Source organism: Mesoplodon densirostris, chromosome 10 (assembly GCF_025265405.1).
Source record: "Mesoplodon densirostris isolate mMesDen1 chromosome 10, mMesDen1 primary haplotype, whole genome shotgun sequence".
Lineage (NCBI taxonomy): Eukaryota > Metazoa > Chordata > Mammalia > Artiodactyla > Ziphiidae > Mesoplodon > Mesoplodon densirostris.
In genome coordinates, this window is record NC_082670.1 from 19928400 (window position 1) to 19954929 (window position 26530).

At 43.6% G+C, this 26530-nt stretch overlaps 1 protein-coding gene across 1 annotated transcript; it reads left to right on the forward strand.

The window, feature by feature from the left end:
• The first annotated feature begins 750 nt into the window (after positions 1–750).
• Positions 751–10722, forward strand: NRSN1 (neurensin 1). The gene is made up of 2 exons (XM_060111119.1): positions 751–939; positions 10324–10722. The coding sequence occupies exons 1-2, from the start codon at positions 751–753 to the stop codon at positions 10720–10722; spliced, it is 588 nt and encodes a 195-aa protein (XP_059967102.1).
• Positions 10723–26530: the final 15808 nt, after the last annotated feature.

Below are 26530 nucleotides of genomic sequence, written 5' to 3' on the forward strand. Positions count from 1 at the left end.
TATAGTAGACACTTAATGGGAAATAGTAAAAGGTAGGTCTACCCTCTACATTATGCTCTAGCATCCCACGTGGACAGATGTATCCATAAATAATGCCTGAAATATCTGGAGCTAGAGTCAGTGAGGTATCAATTATTGGCCAAGCCATTTGTGATAAAGCAGGAAGCGTAAGTTGCTCAGCAACTTTTTAATAAAGCTTCTGTACAACTTGACAATTGTTAGAGCAAGATACATGAGATCCGAAGGCAAAATTTCAAATAGCTACGTAACACCATGTAGTTTCCACAAGGGAACATGGTTAAGCATTTAAGAGGACAGTCCAGGACAAATTCCATCTATACCAAGTGAGAGTGCCTTCCTAATCCTTTAACATGGAAGTGTAAAGACTACTGGATTCTAAGAGATTAAAGATTTCTTGTCAAGACACTGAAAATCTCAGCTGGTTTGTTGCCATTTCTCATATGCTTCCTGCTTAAATTTTTGCATCATCTAAGTGAGCTGTGTCTCGTTTCATTTATGGAGAACCAGTTCTAGTTATTGAGTGTTTGGGATAATTTTGCATTCAGTAGAGAAGAGCAGCTTGGGTCAGAAAGGCAGGTCTTTAAACGTGTCTTTTCTTGCCAGAAAAGAGCATTGTTCAAACAGGCTGACATTATTCAGCCTGGTTCTTACCTTTAATTTGCCTTTTGATACCGAGGCCAGAACTCATGTGGTTGATGCCTGTGGGTGCTGTCATTCCAGCTGGGAAGGATGAGTTCTTGCAGCAACGTCTGTGGGTCCGAGCAGGCACAGGCTGCTACCGAGGGCGGGTACCAGCGCTATGGAGTCCGGTCGTACCTGCACCAGTTTTATGAGGACTGTACCACCTCCATCTGGGAGTATGAGGATGATTTCCAGATCCAGAGATCACCTAACAGGTGGAGCTCAGTATTCTGGAAGGTAAGTAAAGAGCATGTGTTTAACTCAGGAAGTGGAGAAGTCATTTGATACGGGAAATAATTCAGCAATAGAGAACTGAGAAGTCTGGGACTCTGTGTGTGCATCCCTCTCAGTGACACTAAGTGCAGTTTTCTTCCTTAGGAAAGGAGACTATAACCCTTGGGCTGAAGAAAGCCTCTACACACAGCACAATTGTTGATTTGCAGGTTAAACATAAATAGATATAATTGCCATCGTTAATTATTATTTTTGCTATTGTTATTAATGTGCCACTAAATTCACCAACTATGACAGCCATCCAAAGGCAAAACATGCTTTCAGCCTCCCTTAAGGTCTGGTTAAGTATCAGTTGACAACTTACAATACTTATTAGAAAAAACAGTTGGATACTAGAAAGAGTTAATACTGAGACATAATACAGTGGTCAGTCTGCCAGCTCTGCCTCTCCTGGATATGTGGTCATGAGGCTTTATGAGCTTCAGCTCCCTCAAGTGGAAGGAGCCTCACCAGACAATAAGCTCAGTCATTCAGCATATAATTAGTGAGCACCTACTCTGTGCCAAGTTGCAAGGTACCAGAAATTAAAGTGGTAAATGGGAGAAGAAAAAGTCCCTGCCCTCAAGGAACTTACAATCTATCGTGGGAAACAGACCATAAACAAATAAACCACACCACAGAATGGTAGTGGCAAGTGCTATGAAGAGAAATAAATCAGAATAAGAGGATAGGGAAGGATGGAGAACTGGTGTTTAGTTATGCTGATCACAGAAAGCCTTTCAGAGGAGATGACCTCTGAGCAAATACCAGGGAGGAAACCATAAAATTACCTGGCTGAAGGTCATTGCAGGCTGGGAAAATAGCAAGTCCAAAAGCTCTGAAATGGGAACACTGGTGTGTTTGAAAAATAGCAAGAGATCCAATCTGGTTGGAGAGGAATGAGAGAGGGGAAAGAACAGGTGATGGATTCAGAAAAATAACAGGACACAGATGATTTGTGTGGAGCCTTGTAGGTGACAGTGAGGACTTTGGCTTTTACCTTGAGATCCATGGGAAGCCACCTGAACATTTCAAGCAGATGAGTGACATGACCCGACCAGTATTTTAACAAGATCATTCTGGCTACAGTACGGAAAATAAATTATAGGAAGGCAAGGATAGAAGCAGCTAGATTACTTAAGAGGCTGTTAAAGTATCCAGGCAAGAATAATGGTGGCTTAGATTACGGTGGTGTTAATGGAGATGGCGAGAAGTAGTCAGATTTAGCATAAAGCTTGAAGGCCAAGCTGTCAGGACATGTTGGCAAATTAGAAACAAAAGAAAGAAGAGTCAAGCATGACTTAGAGACTTGCAGCCTGAGCTCTTTAGTGGATGATGTTATAATTCACTGGGATGGAGAACACCAGGAGAGCAGTGGGATGGGTGGGGAGTCAAGAGTTTGACTTTGGCATGGCTACATTGGAGGTGCCTATTAAACATGCAGGTGGAGATCTCTAGTAGCAATTTAAATATACTTCAGCTCATGAATTGGGAGTCGCTGATATATACAGTGTATATAAGGTACCAGACTAGACAAGATCACCTAGGAAGAGAGTATAGACATAAGAGAGAAGAGGGCATTGAATGTTCCAACATTTAGAAATCAAGAAAAGGACAAGGATGTAGGAAGGGCTACTGAGAAGGCACAGCTTTAGATGATGCCTTGAATTCCCTCCAGGTCTAATATTCTGTGTTTTGGAGGTTTCTGATCATCCCCAAAAGATCCCAGAAACTTTGACGTTGATACTGACATAAATTTACAATGTACTGGCAATAGAGTTTAACAAGAGGCAATGTAACATAGTGATGGTTACAAGCACGGACTCTGTCCTCAGATTACATGGGTTCAAATCTCAGCTCTGTAACTTTGGGTAATTTAATTGACCTTAAATGAGCCTCTAACGGTGATACTTATAGTACCTGCCACATAAGTTGTGAGAATTAAATAAGATAACAGATGCAAAGAGCTTAGAACAATGTCCGGGAGGCACTTGATAAGTACTTAATATATTAGCTCCTAGTACCAGACGTTGTATGGAACACTGAGTTCTGAAACAGAAATAAAACTGGAAATCTAGTTAATAAATAAAATATTGGTAATATGGTTGCTACTATGATTACCCAAGACCTGTGTTGATTCAAAATCTTACTAGTGTCAGGCACTCTGTATTAGAATTGGTCAAGCCAGCCTTCTCATTCTGTACAAGTGTCACCTCTGATGACTCCGTACTGGCCTGGACCAACGAAATACATAGCCAAGCTTGGCACATCTTGTATTTACCCAGGTAAGTGGGTGGTTGCTTCTCTATATGTCAAAAAAACAAACATTTGCCTCACAGGTCTATTGTGCCAAGAGCCTAAAATGCCACTGACATACAGAATATTGCAAAGGCTAGTGGTTCCAAAGCACTAGTAGTGATACGAGTTGTGAAGCTATAAATCCATCAAACAATACATGGGTAAGGATTTACAATAAAGAACTCTCAGTAAATTACCAAGCCTAGAATTCAGATTTCAGTATTTTCTCTCTTCTGTTTTATGCAAACAAGATCCAGAAGTATTTGTTCCCTGTTGTGCTGGACCTACTTCAGAGAATAAAACTGGGCAAAAGTCCACGGCCTCATAGAGATTATATTCCAGCAAAATCCAAATCTTAGACTTACGTCCTGACCATAAAACACTAGACTGGGCACTCAGAAGCCTACAGTCAACCTGAAAAACCAAAGAATTCACTGTCTTAGAGACCTCACCTCTACCAAGGGAATAAACCAACCATTCTTGGGTTTCCTCCTAGGGAATATAAGGGAACTCACGGCAGTGAGCGTATGAAGTGCTTTGAATCAACCCAGAGAAAAGCACTGATTATGCACGTGTTTCTATTATGATACTTTTTTATGTTTTTTCTTTCATTTCAATCTGCATCTTGTAAGTGGTTCAAGACGTGAGCTCCCCCTTCCCTCTCTTCCACTATAGCATTGCTGAGGCCACGTGGGTCTCTCACTGGGGGCCACGCTCACAGAGCCTCAGGAGGACTCTGCCGCTGAGCCAGCTCCTTAGCAGTGGGCAGCAAGGAGGGGCTTAATGAGAACAGGGATTGGAATCAAATGGGCCTGAGCTAGAAACTTTGCTCTACCACATGGACCGATGTAACCTCGCTCTCACAATGCTATTCTTTCTACACGTTTATATGTCCACCGTGCACAAGCCTCTGTGGTGGGCTCCGGGATTCAGCTGTGAACACAACACTGTTCTTCACTTGACGGAGTTCACAGTCAAATAAGGAAGGTAGATGTGTACAGAGGTTGTTACAAGCCACTGTGCCAGTTGTTGCAGTACTTACTGGACAGACCTGATGCAGCCTGGGGAGGAAGTGACTCCACAGAAGAGTTCACAGGAACAGAAAAGCACTACAGAAAGAAGAGCGTCACAGAAGCTGCGTCATGAGAGAAGATGGCATGCTCAGGAGATGCCAAGAGTTCACTGTGGCTGGGGTAAGAGTTAGGCGTGGAGGACAAAGGCCGAGAGATGAACACGGTAATGTATACAAGAGCCAGATCACAGAGACTCAGCAGGCTGTGAAGTAGAAATTTCTCCAGAACCTTCCTGCTTGATTGAATACAGTGAGAAGGTAAGATAATAAAGCTAGGCTTTCTTGGGAAGGTTGTCTCACAATCAGGTGTAAACAGCCCCTACACACACACACACACACACACACACACACACACACACACACACACACACACACACACACACACACACACACACACACACACACACACACACACACACACACACACACACACACACACACACACTATTATACACATTCTCTGTGCCTCACAGCTTCTGGATTACTGCATGGTGGCCTCCGCCACTGCTAATTTACCTGCAACTGCTGACATCTGCAAAAATCTATGTGACACGGTCCCACCTACCCCCTGCCACCCACTACCTCTGCCCAAGGGCCTAACAGGCTGTGGTGGACTTTTTCTTTCTCACCCTTGCACTTAACCTTGACTAAGACAGTTGCTACTTGATGGTGCAGCAGATAGCTGAAGTACTGCAGGTATGAGCTAACGGGAGCAGTCTTCTTAGCCCAGTCGTTCTTTCCTCACCTCAGGGTTATCCTCCTCCTTACCTTTCCCTCAACCAGTATTAGAAATCTCCCAAAGGGTGTTAAATAGCAATGGGCAGGTACAAGGCAAGACCTCTTCCTCCACAGACTTAACTAAAAGTGAAAACGATGCTGGTACCTCTCTTTTCTCTCAAGACCCTCCTCCTACCTGTCCCAGTCTCTCCAGTTTCCCCCTTAAGCTAAGCCAAGAGTTTAAACTTACATCTTGGATTTCTCTTCAAAGTCTTGCTAGATATTAAGGAGATGGTTTTATTCTAGAAATGAATAAGGAAGTCCCTTAAGAGAAGAAACCATGTGGTTATTATCTAAAAAAAGAAAAATTCTCAGATGACACTTGAAAAACGGACAAAGGATGAGACTAGCCATGGAGACCATCAGAATGCTGTTGCAATGATCTGGGCAAGAGTTAATAATGCTCTGTTACCATTAGAGTAGCTGTAGTGATGGAGAGACAAGAGTCAAGAGAATTCTGTGAGACAGAATCAATAAGATTTAATTATCCATTGACTACGAATGTGAGGAAGGACTCAGTGAATGGGCAGGCGGCAGGAATGCAGAAAAACTGGGAAGGAAAGAAGAGAGGAACACCATTTTGAATATTTGGGTTTTGCAGAGCCTTTGGGACATTTCTGTCATAAATGTGGGGCTACAGCCCAGGAGAGAAATCTAGGCTGGAGTTGGACATTTGGAAGTCACTGGTATATAGGTGGGAGTTGGAACTGCGGCCACAAATTAAACCATAGAGAGAACATATTGAGTTAGAGGTGTGAGTCAGGGCTGGAACCCTGGGGGACACCAATAATTTAAGAGTGTCTGGCAAAGCAAGTTAAGAGTGAGTTGTTAAAGACAGAAGCGGAAGAGAGTTGTGTCAGGGGTAACCATTGGTGAGGGTTTTAAGAAAGCCTAAGTACTTAAAATCAATGACTGCAGAATATGCAAATGAAGAAAAGAAAAATTGGATTTGACAATTAGGAGGTCATCAGTGACCTCAGAGAGAGGGGTTTCAGTGAAATGGTGGAAGACTAGGCTTGGCTACCAAGGGTAGGAATAAGTTCAAGCAGTAGCTAGTGGAGGACACAGGGCTCTAGAATAGGTTTTGAAGATGGAAGCGATTGAATGTGCTGACAGGCTGGAGGAACAAAGCCTCTGTAAGGCAGCGGAGCCAATGCAGGATCCTGCTACCCAGGTGAAGGAGGGCTGTAGAGACTGTACCAGGTGACGCATATGTGGAAGGACCTGATCCCAGCCCGGCACTGGTCATTGCTTTGCAAAGCTCAGTGTCCCTACAAGCAGGTCAGGCAAGAGGGTCAGGACAGACGAGTTAGAATCCGCCATCACTCCGGCAGGTGACAGCACTCCGAGCCCAGGTCCTGCTAAGGAGCGGTGCGCAGCAGCCCTCGGGGCTGATGGAGAAGAAGAAAAGCCAGTCTTCACTCCTGCTGCGCTGCTTCTGAATTTCACCTCTAACCCAGAAGGCTTCTTTCCCATTTAGCTCCATCCAGCCATCTCCCCCCACACGCCGCTCTTCCCTGCCATGCTGGTTCCTGCTTCCACCACTCATTACCGCCTCCCCTCTGCCAGAACAGCTGCGTTGCTCCTGCTGCCAGCTCCACTTACTGGAGTGAACTGCATTTTCAGATCTCATCAGCTCACAGACAGACCACAAAGGGGATGCTGGTCAAAACAACAGCAGCTTCTGGCTTGTGGCCCCCAGCTGCAGAATTTCTGGAATCCAAACTCTCCCCGCCATCCAATCCTCCTTTGCAACAGCAGGGACTGGGTTTTCACCCATCCTTCGCACAGTCAAGAGAGTCATCAGAAGTCACAGCACAAAAACTGCTCTTGCTGCTGTCTTTAAAGTTCGCTTTTCATCACCTGGAGAGGCCCTTCTCTCTCCCTGTTGGTGTGGATCTAACATCCCACACCACCAGGCTACTCTGGGAAGCCCCTCACCCAGCAGCATTGCAACTCTTTGCATGGCTCCAGACAGAGCTGGTTTGCTCTCTTAGAACCTTTAAAAAAAAAACCCTCTGTGTTGCATTTCTTAAACTCTATTTAATAGAGCCCCTTTTCTCTTAGACCTGGGACCACTTCAACTTAGAGCTGTGTCCAGAGACAAAGTTTATGATACCATATGGCATCACTCCCCAAACTTTTATTCCATTCAGTACTCCAAGATGCTACCAGGATTAAGCGGATATATCCCAGCATCCCTCCTCACCACTACTACACTCAGGGAAGTATTCCCAGCATTTTCCCTTCATGCCTACCATCCCACGCTCTCCCTGACATGTCTGAACAGGTTTGGAGTCCCTCTCTGGGCACATCTTTTGGAGATCCTCATTAGACTTGCACTGATGGCACCCCCAGAATCCTGGGCATTACATACTATTCATTATGTCATGCTCCCCTCCACAGATGGCGGGCCTCTCTCTGATCCTCTGATTTAACAGGGAAAAGGGAGAAGGCTTGGGGAGGCCAGCCACTTTCCAGTTCTTGAAATGAGCAAGAGTTCTGCCATCTGCAAGGCAGGGTTTGCCTTTTAGCTTCTGAGTGATATTCCAAGAGTGGATTTTAATCTATAAAGCACTGTTCAACTGAGGAACAGACTGCTCTGAGAATCAATCACCTGGCTCCGGATTCAGCAGTCTGGTGGTTTAAGTTAATCAGTCAGGAATATATATTGGACACAGGCTGGACTGACTGCTGTGGACAGAAAGACAGAAATAGAAGATGGAGCACCCTGGCCTCCCTTGCTCTTAAGAACCTTAGAAACGAAGATGGATACATTTTTGCTGCCCTCAATTTTTGAGAATCTGTACCAGTTCTTGAGGAGGGAGGTAATTTAGTGACATATGAAGCATGTCACCATGGATATTTAATTTAGTTTGTGCATTCAGAATATTCCAACATGAGTCATCTTTTAAATATTATAACGGTTAGTCTTTGAAGGTGAATTTGACACCATTCTTCAAAAAATGTAGAAAGCCATCCAAAGTGTGATATTTTACAACCCAATTTTTTCTGCAGTACTTATATCTTATGTACAATAGTTTTTCTTTTTTTTTTTTTCAGAAGACATTATACTGACTCTTTTTGTTTTTCAGTTTCTTTACACTATTACATAATGGAAAATCATTCATATATGGTGACTAAAACTTTATTGTAATTTTTTAAAAATTATAGAGGTAATGTACAAAATAGTAATCGGTGAAGTATCATGGGAGAATGAAAGTGGGGAGTGGGGCTTAGAAGTCATGCAGACCTGGGTTAGAGACCACGTGCTTAAAGAGTGGACTTTGAACTATGTTTCTTCAATCTAATAAACCTCAGTTTCTTATAGGTGAAATGGGGATAAAAATATCTACATCTCATAAGATGCTGGTGAGGATTAAGTGAAAAGCACAGTGCCTACGTCATAACCGATGCTCAATAATACGAGCTCTCTTACCCCCTTTGTCAGAGTGATGGATTTGCAAATGTTTTCTATTATCCAAACCTTCTACTAAAGAAGTATCTAATAAAGTGTATTACCCTGAAACACAGTAAATAAATAGATAAATATACTTTAGATGTTCAAGATTAAATGGTGTTATACATTTGGTTATTTTTCCAACCTTGTTATTTTAACTAAAAGCAATTAGGAACAGGAGGAAATGAAAAATGTGTTTAAAAAATAAGCTGTATTAGCTGTTCTTTATTCCAAGTACTGAGTGACTGTTGCAGTGCTCTTGCCAATGCAGCATAATTTTACAAGAGGCACATTTCCAAATAATAATAATAATATCTACTTATTACAACGTATGACTTAGGCAGGCACAGGGCTGAGTGCTCTCAGGCATGGTCTCGTTTTGTCCTCACAGCTTTATGAGGTAGGTACTATTATCATTTATCATTTTATAAATGGGAAAATTAATGAGAGTATTTAAGTAACTTTCCTTCTATGATTCAAGTACTAGTTGGCAGTGCTAGAATCCAAGCCTGAGTCTGTTAATTCCAAACCTCTGAGCTTCAACCACCAAATGGTATATTACTTTCCATTTTCAGTGGGTTACATTTTATTAGAACTTGAGCTAATGCAGTTTCATCTCCATTTGCTGCTCTTAACATTTCTCAACATCTGCACAAGTAAAGCACAAACAGCTACATGTTAGAAGAGAAAGAGCACTGGCCTGGAGGTCAGATCTGTGGTTTAGCCCATCCTCTGCTACTTACCAGTTGTCTATCTTTGGGGCAGTGACCTACCCTCCACGAGGCTACATTTCCTTGCCTATAAACTGGTAATGATGGTTCCTTCTTCGCTTGCTTGGGGAAGGGGTGAGTAGTTACACAGACTGTCGATGGCCACCTGCCGAAATCACATCTATGTTGAACAAGTTGAGTATATTACTCATCACAGTGAGACAGAATGACACCATAAGGGCTCCGGGGCATTTCAGTAAGAGAGTGTAAGAAAGGACGTATTATAGGATGTGGGCTTTAGTTGGGTGACTTGGGGTTGCCGGGGTTTGGGAAGTCTACAGGAGCCAGAGTTCACTCTGGATTATCAGGAATAATCCTATGATTGGGTATCTTAATAAATCTTATCTATACAGGGGGTGGACTAGAGTGAGACTAAGACTGTAACTGTAAAGAAGCAGCAGTCATTCATATTGGGTGGGGTGGGAGGTGCGCAGAATCTTGTGGTTTGCACAATGACCTTGTTTTTGTCTGCGCTTAGACAAAATTATGAAGTGGCCTTGGTTTGTCACACTTCATCATGGGTGCAGAATGAGCTTGTCTGATGTTGAGGTTCTGCAAGATTGATTGTGCCCACAAAACAACATGGTATCAATGGGGGCCCCAGGCCAGCTTCTAAGAACATCAAAGCCTAGTGGATAGAGTAACACCAGCTCCTGGGTATCCAGGCTGCTTTTCTCTTACTCAAGACCAAACAAGACAACATAAGCCAAAGGGGGCGCTGTTGATTGCAAAGCACTGGACAAACAGGAAGCTCAAAGGAAAAATCAAGGCAGTGCTGCAGTTCCTGGTTGGCATCAAAATCAGAAAAGTCCTCCTTCACCTTCTTTTTTAACTACAAAATTATGCAGGCTTCTCATACAAATTAGAGGTGACTGGGGACAGTCTCTTGTCTCAGAAAACAAGGCCAGTCCTACCCTGGAGACCTGAAGTACCAGGTTTACTCTATCTTATTTCATTGTGTCTTTCGCTAGGTTGGACTCATCTTGGGCACAGTCTTCGTGATTCTCGGATTGACTGTCCTGGCAGTGGGCTTTCTTGTGCCCCCCAAAATCGAAGCCTTTGGTGAGGCCAATTTCGTGATGGTGGACACACACGCTGTCCAGTTTAATGGAGCCCTTGACATGTGCAAGCTGGCGGGTGCCGTGCTCTTCTGCATCGGGGGCACGTCCATGGCAGGGTGCCTGCTGATGTCGGTGTTCGCAAAAAGCTACTCCAAAGAAGAGAAATTCCTTCAGCAAAAGTTTAAAGAGCGAATCGCAGACATCAAGGCCCACACCCAGCCCATTACAAGAGCTCCAGGCCCGGGAGAAACAAAGATACCAGTCACTTTGTCCAGGGTTCAAAATGTCCAGCCCATAGCGGCAACCTGAAACATTTTCCAGCCTGGTCTTCCCCTCTGTAATTTATGCCCAGTGTTACAAGGGAGCAGGCCAGTTTGGGAAATGATAAGGATTTGGTGTTGACCTGCCCCAGGGCTGTGCTGGGCTGTGGGCAGTGTGGTGTGTGAGCTCACACTCATTCCATTCAGTGGCCCTGGGGACCGTTGATGCCATGGGTCAGCCTGGGCACATGCACCGGCTGCTTAAAGAGGTGCTGCTGGGTGCCCACCAGGAGCTCTCTGGAACTCCCCTCTCATATAGTGTGACTTTGTGTCATTTTCCGTGTTCTTGGAAAGCGCTGAACAGTTTAGACCAGCCTACCAATGGCTGATGTGGTCCTTTTTACTTTCTAGTATTGGTTTTTCTAATCTTTCCTGTGTGGTGCTGCTTTCCATTCCTTGTCTCACTACATGTAAGATATTGTCGTGTGTTCACAGAAAAATCAAGTTCCCTGATTTTGACCCAAACTTTGGTCTTTTAACTCTAACTTAACATGAGGTTCTTGAAATCAGACACAAACGTATCAGAATTCTCCATAAGTCTTTTTTTTTGTTTTCTCTAGTTTTTTCCCACTTAGAGAGCTCAAATTGCCAACTTTAGAATCTTGGGAAAGAAATTAATATTAGGAGAATCTATTTATGCAGTGTACAAAAGCACTGAATTAGAAACCAAGAAATTTGAGTTCCTATTACTAACTAGCTGTGTGATCTTGGGGAAAGCACTTAACCTCCCAGGCCTGTCTCCCCACCTGTAGAACGGGCATCCTGGTCTGTGATGTCTGAGATTCCGTTTTTGCCGTGCATCATTGTGTGTCCACGACCAAGGATGTTTACAGTGTTCTTGTGGCTCTCACCACAGTGGGATTCTTCCAGACCTGGACTCCCAGAAAGTCACCAAATCAGCAGCCTCGATGCCACCTACTTCTAAATATCCAACTCCAGAAGTTTATACAATGCAGTCATATTTTTATAAAAACAAAAGTAAGCCATCCTCCAATAAGAAACCCCTGAGTAGATATTAACCTTAAAGAGGGTTTTCTTTCTCAAAGAAGACATTTTCTTCTCCAGTAAAATGTTCATCTCATCCCTTTACACTTTTATTTAATCTGTGGATTTAAACTAGCCTGAGGGAAATGGAACACATGACCTTGGTATCCTCTCAGAATCTGTGCCACCTTCAAAGTCTGTTTTTTTTTTTTTCCTTTCCTTCACTGGATAAATAAAATATGTAAGCAAGCAGAACTCAAATTGCATTGTCATTCTTTTTGTGTGGCTATTTTCTCTCCATCATGTAATTTTCCATTCTGAGGCTGAGTGAGCTCTGCTGGTCCCCTGGCAAAATGGAAGAATAAATGAAGCAATTAGTGCTTTTGTGCACATGGTTTGTTTTGCATCATCCAGCATAAAACACAGGGCAAATCAGCATCCTTAACAAGGATCATTAGCTAGGTTTGGGAGAAATTGTTCTAGTTTCCTTAGGTTCTTACCTTCCTGTGGCAATGCCGTTTTACTTTTGTTCTTTGAAGCCTTATTCAAGTCCCCAGGCACCTGTTCAAGGCAACATCGTGAGGCTTTCCATGTTGGCTTGTGTTGTGTACCAAGAAATCTTTGAGGATGAGATGACTTTCAAAAGCCTCCAGAATGAAAAATAATGACTGTAGGGCTTGGGAATTTTTAGGTGCAGGCATGCAGGCAGCCATAAAAAAATCAGCTCTGAGCCTCAGACAAAGGCCTCAAAGGAACAGAGATGGTGGAAGTAAGAGCTAAGTCTGAAAGAGGGATTCGGCATGCCCTGTCTTTCCTGTCCTGCCTAAGCTTTGTGGAGACAGGTACTTGTAAGGACCCTCCCAGTCTGTGGAGCAGGGATTGAGGGATATTGAAGGAAAGCAGAGGAAGAAGGCTGAATGGTATTAGGAAATACAGCTTGATCTTTGCAAAGAGTACAGGCCTGTGTAATCAGAGGGTGGGGAGCAGCCAACTAAAGACTTCACAAAGCCATTTTCAGGCCTGTTTGGGCAGATGTCAGGGGTATGACAAACTGCAACAGTCCTAGAGCCTTGGTCTCAGCTTGCTTGCTGGCACTGAACCAATCCATCCCTTCAGTGCTGAAACTTCTAAAGCAAAGTAAAACCACACCCCTACAGTTGGGGAAAGAGGTGGGCAGAAGATGCTGGGACTGCAACAGAAGAAACTCAGAAATGAGTTCTGGCCTAAAGATCTCATCACGTAAGCTGAGGCACGTGCAGTCAGTAAAACCTCGAATGAGGTAGGACCAACCCAAGGCAGAAAACCCCACGCCCACCTCACATCAGCTCTGATCTAGCAACCTCCATTTGCTCAGGCACTTCCAGTGACTGAAGCCCTCCTTCCTCACAGGACAAGCCACTACATCTTCCGATGGCTCTAGATGTTTGGAAAGCTTATCTTCACATCTTCCCAAAATCTGTTTTCTAACCCTCCCATGTCTTGGGCCAAATTCTCTAATTCAAGGTTACCTACAAGCCTAACCCCTCTTACCAAGGACCACCTAACCTCCAGTCCATCACCACCACCCCAGGCTACGAACGTTTCCATTCAATTATTTTCAATCCTGTCACCTCTTTGATTATCTTCTTCAGGGAGACATTTCTATAAAATCTCAATGTTCCCTGTTTGTCCATGTGAAACTGAGCAGGACCCTGTGGGGCTCCTGGACACAAGAGCCTCCCTGTGTCCCCTTCCCTGAGTTCCAAAGGGCAGTTTCAAACAGTTGTAATCAGGGAAAGGAGGAAATGCAGAGATAAGGGAGGAACAGTTAAAAAACAATAGCATAGCCTTGGGGGCAGGGATACCCATCACAACATCTTAGAGCTGTTTTGCAGACACTGAAGCCCCCACCAGGTGGGAGAAGTTAACGGTATACCACCCACTAGCAGGTAGACCCCAGACCAGTTGGAGCCAGAAGGTTGATGATGCTGACTCCCACTTACCTCACCACCAACCAGTCAGAAGAATATCCATGAGCGGATCACACCCTCTTTGAACCCTTGCCATAAAACTTCTCGCTACCCCTTCCAAGTTGGGACACACAGTTTTGAGAGCATTAGCCCACTGGGGCCCCCTTTGCCTGGCAAAGCAATAAAGCTATTCATTTCCACCTCACCCAAAACTGAGATTTAATTCAGTCTTGGGGTACAGAGGCCGGATTCAGCTTCACATGCCACCTATTAAATGGAGTCCCTAGAAGTTTTCAGTTTGACATAGGTTGTAGATTCCCTGACTTCATTATTTGCCTTGCTTACTATGTACACAGTACCTCAAGCCAGAAAAGTGATTGTGTAAGCAGCAACTCCGTGTGCTTCCAAGGCCTGCTGTCATCTGGTCCAGCTCCTTTCTAGCTTTATTCTGACACATTCCCCAGAACCCTGCATCCTACTTGTACTCAACCACTCTCCTCTCTAAATGTGCCTGCACTTTCACGCCACCGCGCCTTCACTCACCATGCATATTTTACCAGCAATAACCATCTACCCATTCTCTGCCTGTTGAACTCTTCATTCAAGGCCACCTCAAGATACGATAGCAATAAAGGGAAGAACTAGTATGTACTGAATGGAAAGCACCACTGAAGCATTTTGAGTATAGTAATTCATTCAACCCTCATGTTAGGGGAAACACTGACTGAAACGGCCCACCCTGGCCAGGCAAAGACAGTAACAATTTGCATGAGTTATTTTATGACAGGAGATCCTGGTAAAGAACATGGAAATAACAAGCCACCATCAAGCGGAAGAATACAGGAAAGGTCAAAAGGAGAGAGGAGACACCAGTCCACATGTCCTACCAACCTCCCAGAATCCTCCTTGCTGGAATCCATCTTGGCTGAGCGGTTCCGCTTGCCACCAGAAAGGACTCTGAGTCAGAATGACTGGCCAGAGACAACCCGGAAACTAATCCCATCACCATAAAACCCGAGACCGCGAGCCACGTGGCAGAGCTGTCCTCCTGGGTCCCCTGACCCGCCTGCTCTCCACCCGGGTGCTCCTTCCCAATAAAGTCTCTTGCTTTTCAGCACGTGTGTCTCCTCAGACAATTCATTTCCAAGCGTTAGACAAGAGCCCACTCTCGGGCCCTGGAAGGGGTTCCCCTTCCTGCAACACTCACAAAAACCCTATGAGGTTGGGGCTATTATCATTTGCCCATGATACAGGGGAGAAAACAGGCAAAGAGAGGATAACTTGTCCAAGGAGAACTGGTAAGTGACAGAAGCAGGATTCAAATCTAGGCAGCCTGGCTCCAGAGGCTGCAGGCTACACTTTCATCCAATAGTCTCTTCTGCCTCTAGAAAGTCACCTTCTGTCTGCAGCTCTCTCGCTCTCTCTCTCTCTCTCTCTCTCTGGCTCTCATTCTCTCTCTCTCTCTCTCTCTCTCTCTCTTACTCTCCCCATGGTTCAGACTTAATGTCTCTTCCTCAAGTGCCAGCCTGCCGTACAAACATACTCTATTGCACTTATTATAGTGATTTGTTTCCATATCTGTTTCTTCCATTAGCAGCTAGACTATTAGCTGCTTGGGTACAGGGAGTGTGTCTTAATGAGTGGTGAACCCTCAGAAATGAATATATAAAAAGCTATGTGTTATTATATGGTCATTTAAAACAATTATTGCGTTTTATCTTAGAGCCAGGCATTGTGCTGGCACTACAGAAAACAAAGAGATGATTAACAGGAGCACTAAAGTTTTTTCATATCTAACGTGTGTGTGTGTGTGTATGGGTAAAAACATGGATTTTTGGAGAGGACTAAAGACTGAGAGTCTAGATGTGGGTACCCGTGAGCAAAGCTCTCCTCACTCTAACGTTTGGGGTGGAGGGAGCCTGGTCTAATGGCTAGCTGGCCATTACTATATGCAAAAGCCAAATTCTCCAGCCAACCAGCCCTGCTCTGGGGAGCAGAGCTACCAGCTGTCCTTCCCAGTCCCGGAAGAAACTGATGGAAGAGATAGACCCGCCTAGTCATGCGCAAAGGAGGTTGTCTCCAGCAGTCCTAAATAAACCACCAGACCTTCATCCTTAAATATGAAAGTAAAATCAGAATCATCAGACATCGGAGGGAAAACCAGCACCTGGAAAGAGTATATACGTATGATAGACTTCATGGGAAACATAAGTATTTCAGAAATCACAGGAGAATTCTAAAAAAAAATCCAATTAGTCTTCAGGAAGACACTGCATCTGTAAGATACAAATAGAATACTATGAAAGGGAACATCATACAGTTTTAAAATAACAAATGAATAAAAGAATAAGTTGAAGATGTTTTTCAGAACTTAAAATCTCCCTCACCCATTTAAAATTTTTTTAAATGAGACAAAAGATAAAAGACATAGAAACTTAATCAAAGAGAAGAATATAGGAAAAAAGGTTAGAAGTTTTAAATGAATTAACAGAAGAAAATTTCTCAAGGCTATAGAATACAAAAATCTTCAGACTGGACGTAACTGCTGAAGATTCAGCAGTGTGAATGGTTAAAAAAGGTCCCATGTTTTTGTGAAATTTTAGGACAGAAAAGATAAAAAGGATCCAAGAAGCTTCCAGAGAAAACAACCAACATCTATAAAAAAGTAAAAATCAGACTGGGAAGAGAGACGGGCTGTGATTTCATGCAACAGATGGTAAGGTAACTTTTAGTCTACGGAAAATACATTTACTCTTATCAACAAGAGGGAAAAAAAGCAATAGAAACTCCAAAAGGAAAATTTAGAAATTTACAAAGCCAAAATAATGCAAACTGTTTACTTGTTTTCAACTTTCAGAATCAAACTATAGACAAATCTAAATTATGATTATGAAACTGACGGCATATGTGATAAATCTGATGATGTTATAATAAAGGTAAAGCTAGCAAAAATCTGTAAGCAGAAGGGAAAAGATAATAGGAGATAATGGTAGGAATACTAATGTCCTCACCTAATCTAGTGAGAAGTCAAGAGTAACTGTTGAATGTTTATGGAAAGAAATAATGGCCTAAGTTTATAATTTGCAATTACAAAGATAACCCAACTAAAGAACTAAAAATGAAACATAAACATTGGAAAGGAGAGATGAAATAACATGAGATGTAGAGAGAGTAAATTAATCCCTCATCTTTCATTACAGGAAATCAATCATTACTGTGTCAGTTAATAAATCAAGATATTATAAATAAGTACATTATTTAGGGTCATGGAAGAAGTCACTAGAAGAATTTCAAACAGGAAACATTAAAAGAGGTTGCCCTGAGAAAGGCTGGGGGAGGCCAGGGGTAAGGTCAGACTGTATTTATTCACATAATGAAGACAAGACAGATGCAGTTCCTGCCCCTGTGGTCTTTATATAGACTGTAAGCAAATCACTGTTGTATTAGAAGCTACAAAAAGGAGTATCAAGGGATCTTGCTTAAACAAAGGGATTTTTCCTAGATTAAGGTTCTGGGAAGGACTCTCTGAAGTAATAATGTTAATCTGTGTCTTGAAATATGAGTAGAAGTTAACCAGAGTGATCCCGGCCTAAGGAGAAATTTGTTCTTCTGGTGTTGGGGGGCGGGGGCAGTGGACTATGGGAAGAGAAGTGAGCTTTCAAGGCAGAGGCAACGGCACCTACAAACTCAAAGAGCCAAGAGTGAGCATGGCACGGTGAAGGAACTGTATTTAGTACCTTCTAGATGAAGCGACCACACGCCCTGGGAAGAGCATCTGGGATGCCAAGGCATCTGGGATGAGCGTCTGGGATGCCAAGGCCACCCAGCCGCACAACCCCAACCTCCAACATGAACAATACCCCCTAGAGTTGTGCAACAGGCTGTATGGACGATGAAGGTGAGCAATAGTGCATGGTAAGGTTTTCTACAGAAGACAAAGATTAGGCCAGAGGAGACAAGAGAAGGTTGAGGATAGCAGAGGACCGCTGAGAGCAGCCACTGTGGGGACAGCAGCTGGGAGTCGATCAGATGTGAATACAGAGCTGATGGAGGGGAGGAGAGGAGATGCCCGGTGCCCCAGTGCTTGAGTGCTCTGGCTTCCTCTCCAGGTCCCCGTCTCCAGCACAGCCCCAACCTCAGAGTCTAGTCCAGAGGACTCACTCCCTGTCACTTCCTTTGCCTTCTGAGAAATGAAAAATGCCAGCAAGAAACTCTGAGCTTCTCACTCCCATATCTTTCCCCTGGATAAATTTACTATCTGCTCTAGGGGGTAAAAACAGAAGAAAGAATCTATCATCTTTGTTTTGCTAGACAGCCTCTTCCAGAGTACTGCACGATGCCGTAGAACTCAGAAATGAAACAATGCCCAGAAAATAATGAAAACAGCTTATGCTTATCGAGAGCTTTCTCTGTTGCATGCGATGTGACAAAATTCTTATGCATTTTTGCGTTTTATTTAATCTATTCTTGAAAGAATCCTAAGGCTGACGACTACTAATTCTTCCATTTTACAGATGAGAAAGTCCAGGCTGAGAAAGATGAAGCATTGATAATTCACCCAAGAACATGCAGCCAGAAAGTGATCAAACCAGCATTTACTCTCAGGTAGCACCTCAATGATCTCCCTCCCTATGAACAGATTCTTCTGGAAAGGATGAGAAAGTAGGTGCATCTCGTCTCTGTTCAAAATGTCCCAGATTAAACATGTCCTTTATCACAGAGCTCTGCACTTCTACGGAGCATTAAAAAATGGGCAGGAAATATTACATACGTATGTTACCACTACATGGGAATTCAGTCTAAACCAGTGCAAGGCAAGACTCCCTCTGAACTCAAGTGCGCAGTTTACAAAAAAATCAGTCCAGATTGCTATTTCAGTTTCCCCAGAAATTTGATAAAGGGAAAATCTGCTAATCTGTGAGCTCCTTGAGGTCAACACCTTGTCTTACTTGTATTTCTCCCCAACACCTAGCACAGTATCTGGTTCCCAGTAGAAACTCAATAAATGTTTGCTGAAGTTACGTGTTTTAGTTCAAAAAAACTGCAAAAATTGTTCTCTCCAACCCAACCTCCTGGTGACCTCCACCACTCCAGACGGCACTGGTAAGAATCATGTTTCCCCTGCAGCACCCAAGTGCCTCGCATTGTTTGATCTGTCCTAAAATGTGTTTGCTGGAACTCCCAGAAGGTATAAGTGCCTCCAAACTCACAGGAGGCTTGTGCGTTTTTAACTATGTGAGCGCAGCCCAACCCCTAACTGAGGGAGGCAGCAAAGCATACAGGTTCTGAAGGTTCTGGACACAGGCTCTGGAGTCAGACCTTGTCAAACCTTGGCCCTGTCACTTTGTAGACTACAGAACTCTGGCAAATCACTACAAATCTCTGTGCCTCAGTTTCCTCCACTGTCAAGAATGATAACAGCATGCATCCACAAGGGTTGTTGTTGAGGATTAAATGAGTTAATGCAGCTAAAGCAATTCGGAGCAGTGACTTACACAGAGCTGGCACTTAATAAAAGCTAGTTGTTATTTACAGGGTGTGGCTCATCTAAAAGGCACCGCTTAAGGCTACAACAGAAGGCAGGTGTCTCCTGCACACACGTGCAGACACCCCTACAGTCACCCCTACTGTCGGTCTGAAGTGATTTGGAACACGCCAGACAGGGCACCGACCTTTTCAACATCAAGTTAATTAAGGTTGTTGAGGAGCTAACCTGAAATGTTTCATGTCTTTCCATGTAGTTCAGTGAGAAAGATTTATTAACTCATTAAAATGTCTTGTTAGTTATTTTCAGCTGCTCAAAATGACTGCTCTTTGCAGCCAGCGACTTCTCCCAGGAAAGACCAAGAATAGATTCCGACCATGTTGACTTCCTAGGCTGGCATTTGCGTCACCAGACCATGTTTCTCCAACATGAGTATCAAAAGCTTAAACAAGTGTGGTGCTTGATTAAAACTCGCCTGCCTCTGGTAACATGCAGAAGGCTGTGGATGTGTCATGGTGAGGCCACGTCAGGCTAGAACCTTCTCCTGCTTCTCTCTGCTATGGAGTGTTGCACTGGCCAGAGGATCCTGGTTCCAGGGAGCCGGGTCTCTGTGATGTGTTGACCTTGCTTCCTGAAGACCAACTATCTGAGCCCATCCAACTCAAGCTAATTCACCCCACTCTCCATTTAGCCCATCAGACTGTGTCCATTTCTACAATACAACCACCCCAGCTGTTGACCCAGCTGCCTCGCCCTACCTCTTCTGTCAAGTTGCAGATGTCGCCTGTTTGTTTGTTTGTTTTTTGAAGAGAGCAGAAATTCTCTTCAATACACAACTCCCGAAATTTCTTTCTCACCTCCATCCCACAAAATGTGCTTAACTCAAGTGGACAATAATAAATCCCCGCTTACATTGTTCATGGATATATGCTTCCTCTCTCTGCTCTTTCTAGTGTTTTCTGGTTAGATTAGAAGCAGTAAAACATAGTGGTTAATAACGTGAGCTGAGAAGGGAGGAATCCAGCACTTCTTTTTACTAGTTGTGTGACTTCGAGCAAATTATTTAATTCACGTCTCACACACTTTGTCAACAGCATGAAAGTCATAATAGTACCTTCCTCATACGGCTGTTGTATTAAATTTTTTAAAAACCAAATAAGATGCTCAGAAGAGTGTTTATCGACAGTTATGTATCAAATTAATACTATCATTTTTGTTGTTGCAGTTTTGTTACTGTTGTTATTATTGTTACAAGCTGCTAGTGGGCAGGGGTCGGATCACCCAGTCATAGTGCCAAGCAGAGATAGATATTTAATAAACTTCTTTTGATAATGGTTATTGATGAGAATAAGAATGAGGGGAGAAAATGCCAAATAAGGTCTGGGTTTTTAATAAAGTAGGCAAAAATGATTTCCCTAGCAACCAAATTTCTGAATGCGTTTCCACCCTCTTCTCAAGCTTCCTATTTATTATGACAATTTCCTGCTTTCAAATATTGAACACTAAACAGGAAATTAGTTTGAGGATGATGGTCTCCAGCCAAGGAGAGTAAAGCAATTTCCCTGGCAAAAGTAACCCGACACTCTTCCTAGGACATTTTCTTCAGAAAATGGATATAATGAACATGGACCTTGAAATAATCTCAGTGGACTTAAAAGTTTCACTCCTAGAAATGAAGGGCAAAGTCCCACTTCATCTGAATAGCCCAAATTGTCATCACAATTATGGTTAATTTTCTAACTGGAGACTGCCTTCATAAACGCAAAGAAGGATCTGATGCTGCAAGTTGGAAAGTGGGTGGCCCCCCGGCGACACCCTCACCGTGTCAGGGTCACTTACATGTACAGGAGCAGAGAGGCCAGGATGCAGAGCCTGGAGGCACGGTGCTAAAAGTGCAGGTGTTACCAACGTAGGGGCCTTGGACACTTTAATCAATAGAAATTGGTAAGAAGCCAGACGAATTCAGGAAAGGCTTTACTGGGACTCAGGCTGCAGCATGAGGGAGTGGAAACAAGTAACAGGTGCACTTGCTCACTCCCCAGGGAGGGCGAGCTGGTCCCTCAAATGGGGTGAGGGTGGGGGCAGATAGGCGGGTGGGGCTGCAGGGGTTGCACAGGCGGTCTGCCACCCCCTTGGTGGTACTGTGTGCAGGGAGCATGCACAGGACCCTGTTTTTCGCTCCCCATACCTCAGAAGTGGCAGTTGGTTTTTGGCCTTTTTGTATCCTATTGTTCATAATCTGCCCCAACGGTGCATGTGCACGCCTGTGTTATTTTTGTCCCTTATAGTTACTTTGTATTCCACTGCTCAATAAACATTTCATTTAAATATTAACCTTGTGATTAATCCTTACACCATTAAAACAAAACTCCTTGAGCAACATCATAATTTATATCTATATCTGTATCTGTATTTGCATATAGTAAACACATTGAAAAGGATAAATAAATAAAAATAAACATTGCATTAATGATGAAGATGATACTTTTTAAAACTTCACACTAACGTGATGTCCAAACCAGTATCTGGTTACCTACTAGTATTTCACAGAAAGTCTACCACTTTGGTCATTTCACATTCACATAATAGAAACCTTCCAATATGCATCCAGATTATCTGTGGCTTTTCACTTGGGCTGCGTGGGTTGGGATTAACAGTAATTAAGGCTCTAAGGTAAATACAAAGAAGAAATCCCTGAATTTTACATGTAAACAGCTTGTGTGATCAATGTAAAACTTACCAAAACTAATGCCAAGATGATAAAACGTCAAGCAGTATGGGTTTGATCCACCCCACTCTCATCCATACACATACTCACACGCCAGCATTCACCATCAACACCATCTCCCCCTTAAGATTAATCAGCAACTTTAGTAACAGACAAAAGTTGTGAACCTAGCTGGTCCAAGCTAATATAGGTACAGCAAGACCGAAAGTATGAGCTTTGGAGAGTATTTTTGTCAATAATGGAAAAGCACCAATAAAGAATCAATTCTAGCTCAAAGGTGGATAGTAAAGAGGCGGTAAGAAGCCAGGGAAAGTTGGCAGGAGTCTCAAAAGAAGATGCCAAAAACCAAGTCAGAAAGCTAATAATCCTAATACCTAACAGCTGCTCTGTGCTGACTACCGTACATGCGTTCTCTCTTTATGTCCTCCCAGGTCAACAAGGTAGCTACTATTATTTTCTCTTTTGCATAAATAAGCAAACTGAGGCTCAGAGAGGTTGAAAAAGTTGCCTAAGTCACACAGTAAGTGTTGAAAGACAAAACTCAAACCAGGTCTGCCTGGTGCTGAAGCCTGGGTATTTAAGCACGAGGGACAGTGGAATGGACCCAAGAGGAAGGCAGCAGGAGGGGGACAAGCCCTGGTCACCCAGCACCTCCACAGATGAGGGATTATGGCTCAGGACAGCATGTAAAAAGCCAAGCTCATACTTGTCTGCTCATGGCATCTGTGTCTCAATCGAAGTAAAGAATCCAGAGATAGTCCTACACCAAGTCTTGGGGTCCCAGTTCTTCCCCACTGAGGACCTGAGATTGCCACAGGGGACTTGCCTAGGCTGAGAATTCAGCCTTCTTTGAGTTCTTCGACCTAGGTTTGGCCTTCAGCTCTATCTGCCTTTGAATGTAAGAAAAAATAATTCTTTTAAATGCTGCCAACGAGGCCCTCTGTATTTCACTCAGCTTTAAATTCTTGATTAATAGATCCGAACCTGTCATTTTCTTTCTTCAATGTTTAAAGGATACTTAGCAAGAGCAACCTAATTCCATAGCCCTCCTGAGGGTAACTATTTCCCCACATACCTCTCAAATCCCAGAGACACTGCATTTATTGCATCCCCTTCCATTTACATACTGTCCCAATTTACCACAAGTGACATAATATGCCAGAGACCATCAAAACTCCACCTACCCTAGGGATGGGGTATTGCTATCTGGCTGATGAGTTATCCACCTCCAGAATTCCATCCTAAAACTCTATTTCCAAAGCCTATGCTATTATAGTACCCCTGTCTTGGGTTATGTCCCCTAGATGCAGGACTTGAGATGGGGATTTTTATATGATTTACTGAGGGAGGGTTCTTAGAATAAGAGGAATGGGGAAAACAGGGGAGGGCAGTGGGGAAAGGAGAGCAAGGATATACCTCAGCTAAAAAGTAGGCTGAGGGCTTCCCTGGTGGCGCAGTGGTTGAGAGTCCGCCTGCCGATGCAGGGGACACGGGTTCATGCCCCGATCCCGGAAGATCCCACATGCCGTGGAGCGGCTGGGCCCGCGAGCCATGGCCGCGGAGCCTGTGTGTCCGGAGCCTGTGCTCCGCAACGGGAGAGGCCACAGCAGTGAGAGGCCCGCGTACAGCAAAAAAAAAAAAAAAAAAGTAGGCTGATCCCACAGGAAGTCCTGGAGCACAAACTGCACCACGGAGTTAGCCCTACCTTGAAAAAGAAGGTGGACATTTTTTCCTCCCATGTCAGTCAGTCATTCACTGTAAGCTACCAGCGTGAGAATGTAACCTCCTGGGAAATGCAGCTTCTGTTTGGCTGAGGGGAATTCTCTGAAGGAAGTCGGCACTCACAGCATTTGGTGGAAGGGTGCCCTGGCCAAGTAAAATGGGATCTGGATGGGGCACCAACAGCATCACCCATTTACCCAAGAGTCAACGAAGAAACAGAGAAAATTACAAGCCAAGTGACAAAAAGAAACAATGTGTCTCAAAACTTGTGGTTACAGCTAATGTGATACATACTGGTAAATTTATAGCCTCAAACGCATATGTTAGAAATGAATAAAGCCAAAATATATTTGCAAGGCATTCAACTTAAGGAGTTACAGAAAACACACAGAAAGGAGAAGGAAAGAAATATTACTGACAATAAGAGAGAGCAATAATGAAATAGAGGGCTTCCCTGGTGGCGCAGTGGTTGAGAGTCCGCCTGCCGATGCAGGGGACACGGGTTCGTGCCCTGGTCTGGGAAGATCCCACATGCCGCGGAGCGGCTGGGCCCGTGAGCCATGGCCGTTGAGCCTGCGCGTCCGGAGCCTGTGCTCCGCAATGGGGAGAGCCACAACAGTGAGAGGCCCGCGTACCGCAAAAAAAAAAAAAAAAAAAAAAAAAAAGAAATAGAAAAATTATGCAGAGGATCAAAGAAATTGAGTATGTTTAAAACATTAATAAAAACAAATATCTGGCAATATTGAAAAAAGAAATACACATATAAACCATGTTAGAAATGAAAAAAGAGAGACTATGACTAGATTTAGACAAGAGTTTTTTAAAGTTCTAAAAGAATACTATAAATAATTTTGGCAAATAAAATTGAAAACATGAAAGAAATGAACAACTTTCTAGATAAATATAAGTTGCCAATTTGATTCGATAAACAGAAAACCTGAAGACATATAACCTTAAAAGACATCGAATCTTTTAAAACACTACTTCAAACATACAAACACAACACCAGGCTGAGACAATTTTAAAAGATTCTTCCTTCTAAGGAAGGGCACTCACTAGCAGAAGATAAAAACTTAATGTTATCTTGAGTATAAAATAAACAGACTTTGTTAAAAAAAAACACTTCTAAACTAATATCTTCTCATGTATATTCACTGACAAAAAAAAAAATCCCATTACATAATTTAGGACTCGGCAAAGAGAAGGAATTTATATTAGTCGGCTCAGCCGCCATAACAAAATACCACAGACTGAGTGGCTTCAACAACAGGCAATTATTTTTCTCACAGTTCTGGAGCTAGAAGCCCATAATCAAGGTGCTGGCAGATTTCGTTTCTGGTGAGGCCTCTATTCTTGGCTTACAGATGCCTACCTTCTTGCTGTGTCCTCCCGGAGCCTTTCCTTTGCGCCTGTCCAGAGAGAGCGAGCTCCTCCGGTGTCTCTTCCTCTTCTTATAAGGACGCCCTTATAAGCATATTCTTATAGAATAGAACCCCACCCTCGTGACATTTAACCTGAATTGCCTCCATAAAGGCCCTGTCTCCAAATACAGTCACATTGTGGGTTGCGAGCTTCAACCTACAAATTTGGAGGAATGTGATTCAGTCCATAATAGGATTGTCCTCCAATCTTGGGTCAAGAATTTCCCTAAAACACATGAGAATTTGGTATAGTTCCCACCACAAATTAATGGGGAATGACTGCAGGTTCAATAAACGGTGCTAGTGTAATGGCGGGCGGGGCGGTCGCGCGCGCAGCTTTTAGCGCTCGAGCTTCAGCAGGAGACCTGGATACCGCGAGACTGTCGGCGCGAGACCGAGAGCAAGGCGGGGCGAGGTCCCGCTCCGCCAGTGGTAAGCGGAGCCGGGGTCCTCCACGTGAGAGGCGGAGTGCGGCCCCCTCCCCGGAGCCCTCCAGGCCTTCTGGCCTCGGGCCGGCGGGTGAGCTGGGGGCCCCCGAGACAGACTGGGAGCTGTGTTCCTGCAGAGCTCCAGAGCCCTCGCCACGGCCACCCTCTGACCAGGGCCCAGGCCTTGAGGCGGCGGCGAACCTATCCCCCATCCCCGCCTCCACGACCTGATGGTGGCCATGGTCTCCATGGGTCGAAGTTCGCGGGACCCGGCGGCCTGAGGAACAAATACAGTGAAACCAAGGGGAGTATCTCATTGAATTTTAAACTCGGTATTTTTTGCAATTTAAAATCATTTTTGTTATTACTAAACCCATAATAAACGAAAAGAGAACTGCGGGACATCCTTGCATCATTGTCTCTTTAATGGAAGATGGAGTTTGTGAGGGCATTTGAGAGACCTGTATGATGATTTAATAGATTAAGGTCACATTCCGGGGGAAAAAAAACACTTAGAAACCTGCAGAGAAGCTGTATGTTTAGTCTCATAAATAAGAGTTTGATAACCAATGCATGCTAGCCATTTTACAGCATGTTGTAGAAATTACAGCCCTTGTTGGTTACGGGAAGTTTCTAATGTCAGTTAGCCACGTGGTCTAAAGAGATTTGACTCTGGCAATCTAGATGCCTCCTCAGTTGCCCAGGTTTGCTTATGGAATAACAAAGATACAGGGGTCAACTGCACAAGAGATGCATTAATGAGTTCTCAGTAACGGCACCTGAATCACACACATTTTGTTATTACATATTAAGAAGGCAAAATGCTTTTGCTTAACTGTTTTTCCTTCTCAAACATGAAAGGAAAACACAAAACTGTTTTAATTCAACAGAATGAAGGCAGTGAATATCTTACAAACTGAAGCAGAATTTTAACCAATCTCTGTAAAACTGTGAATTTATTCCTATAGCTATATCTACACTAAATGTGCATAATTTGTTCTGTTTTTACCTTTATCATAACAAAAATTCTGAACCTGTGTTTCTCTAATACCATTTCATAAAAGAAAAAACTGTAAGTTT

Excerpts from the sequence above, each read along its gene's own strand:
- NRSN1 (XM_060111119.1), top strand. The coding sequence starts at position 751 with ATGAGTTCTTGCAGCAACGTCTGTGGGTCCGAGCAGGCACAGGCTGCT. Across the intron at positions 940-10,323 it reads GGAGCTCAGTATTCTGGAAG|GTTGGACTCATCTTGGGCAC; the intron begins GTAAGTAAAGAG and ends GTCTTTCGCTAG.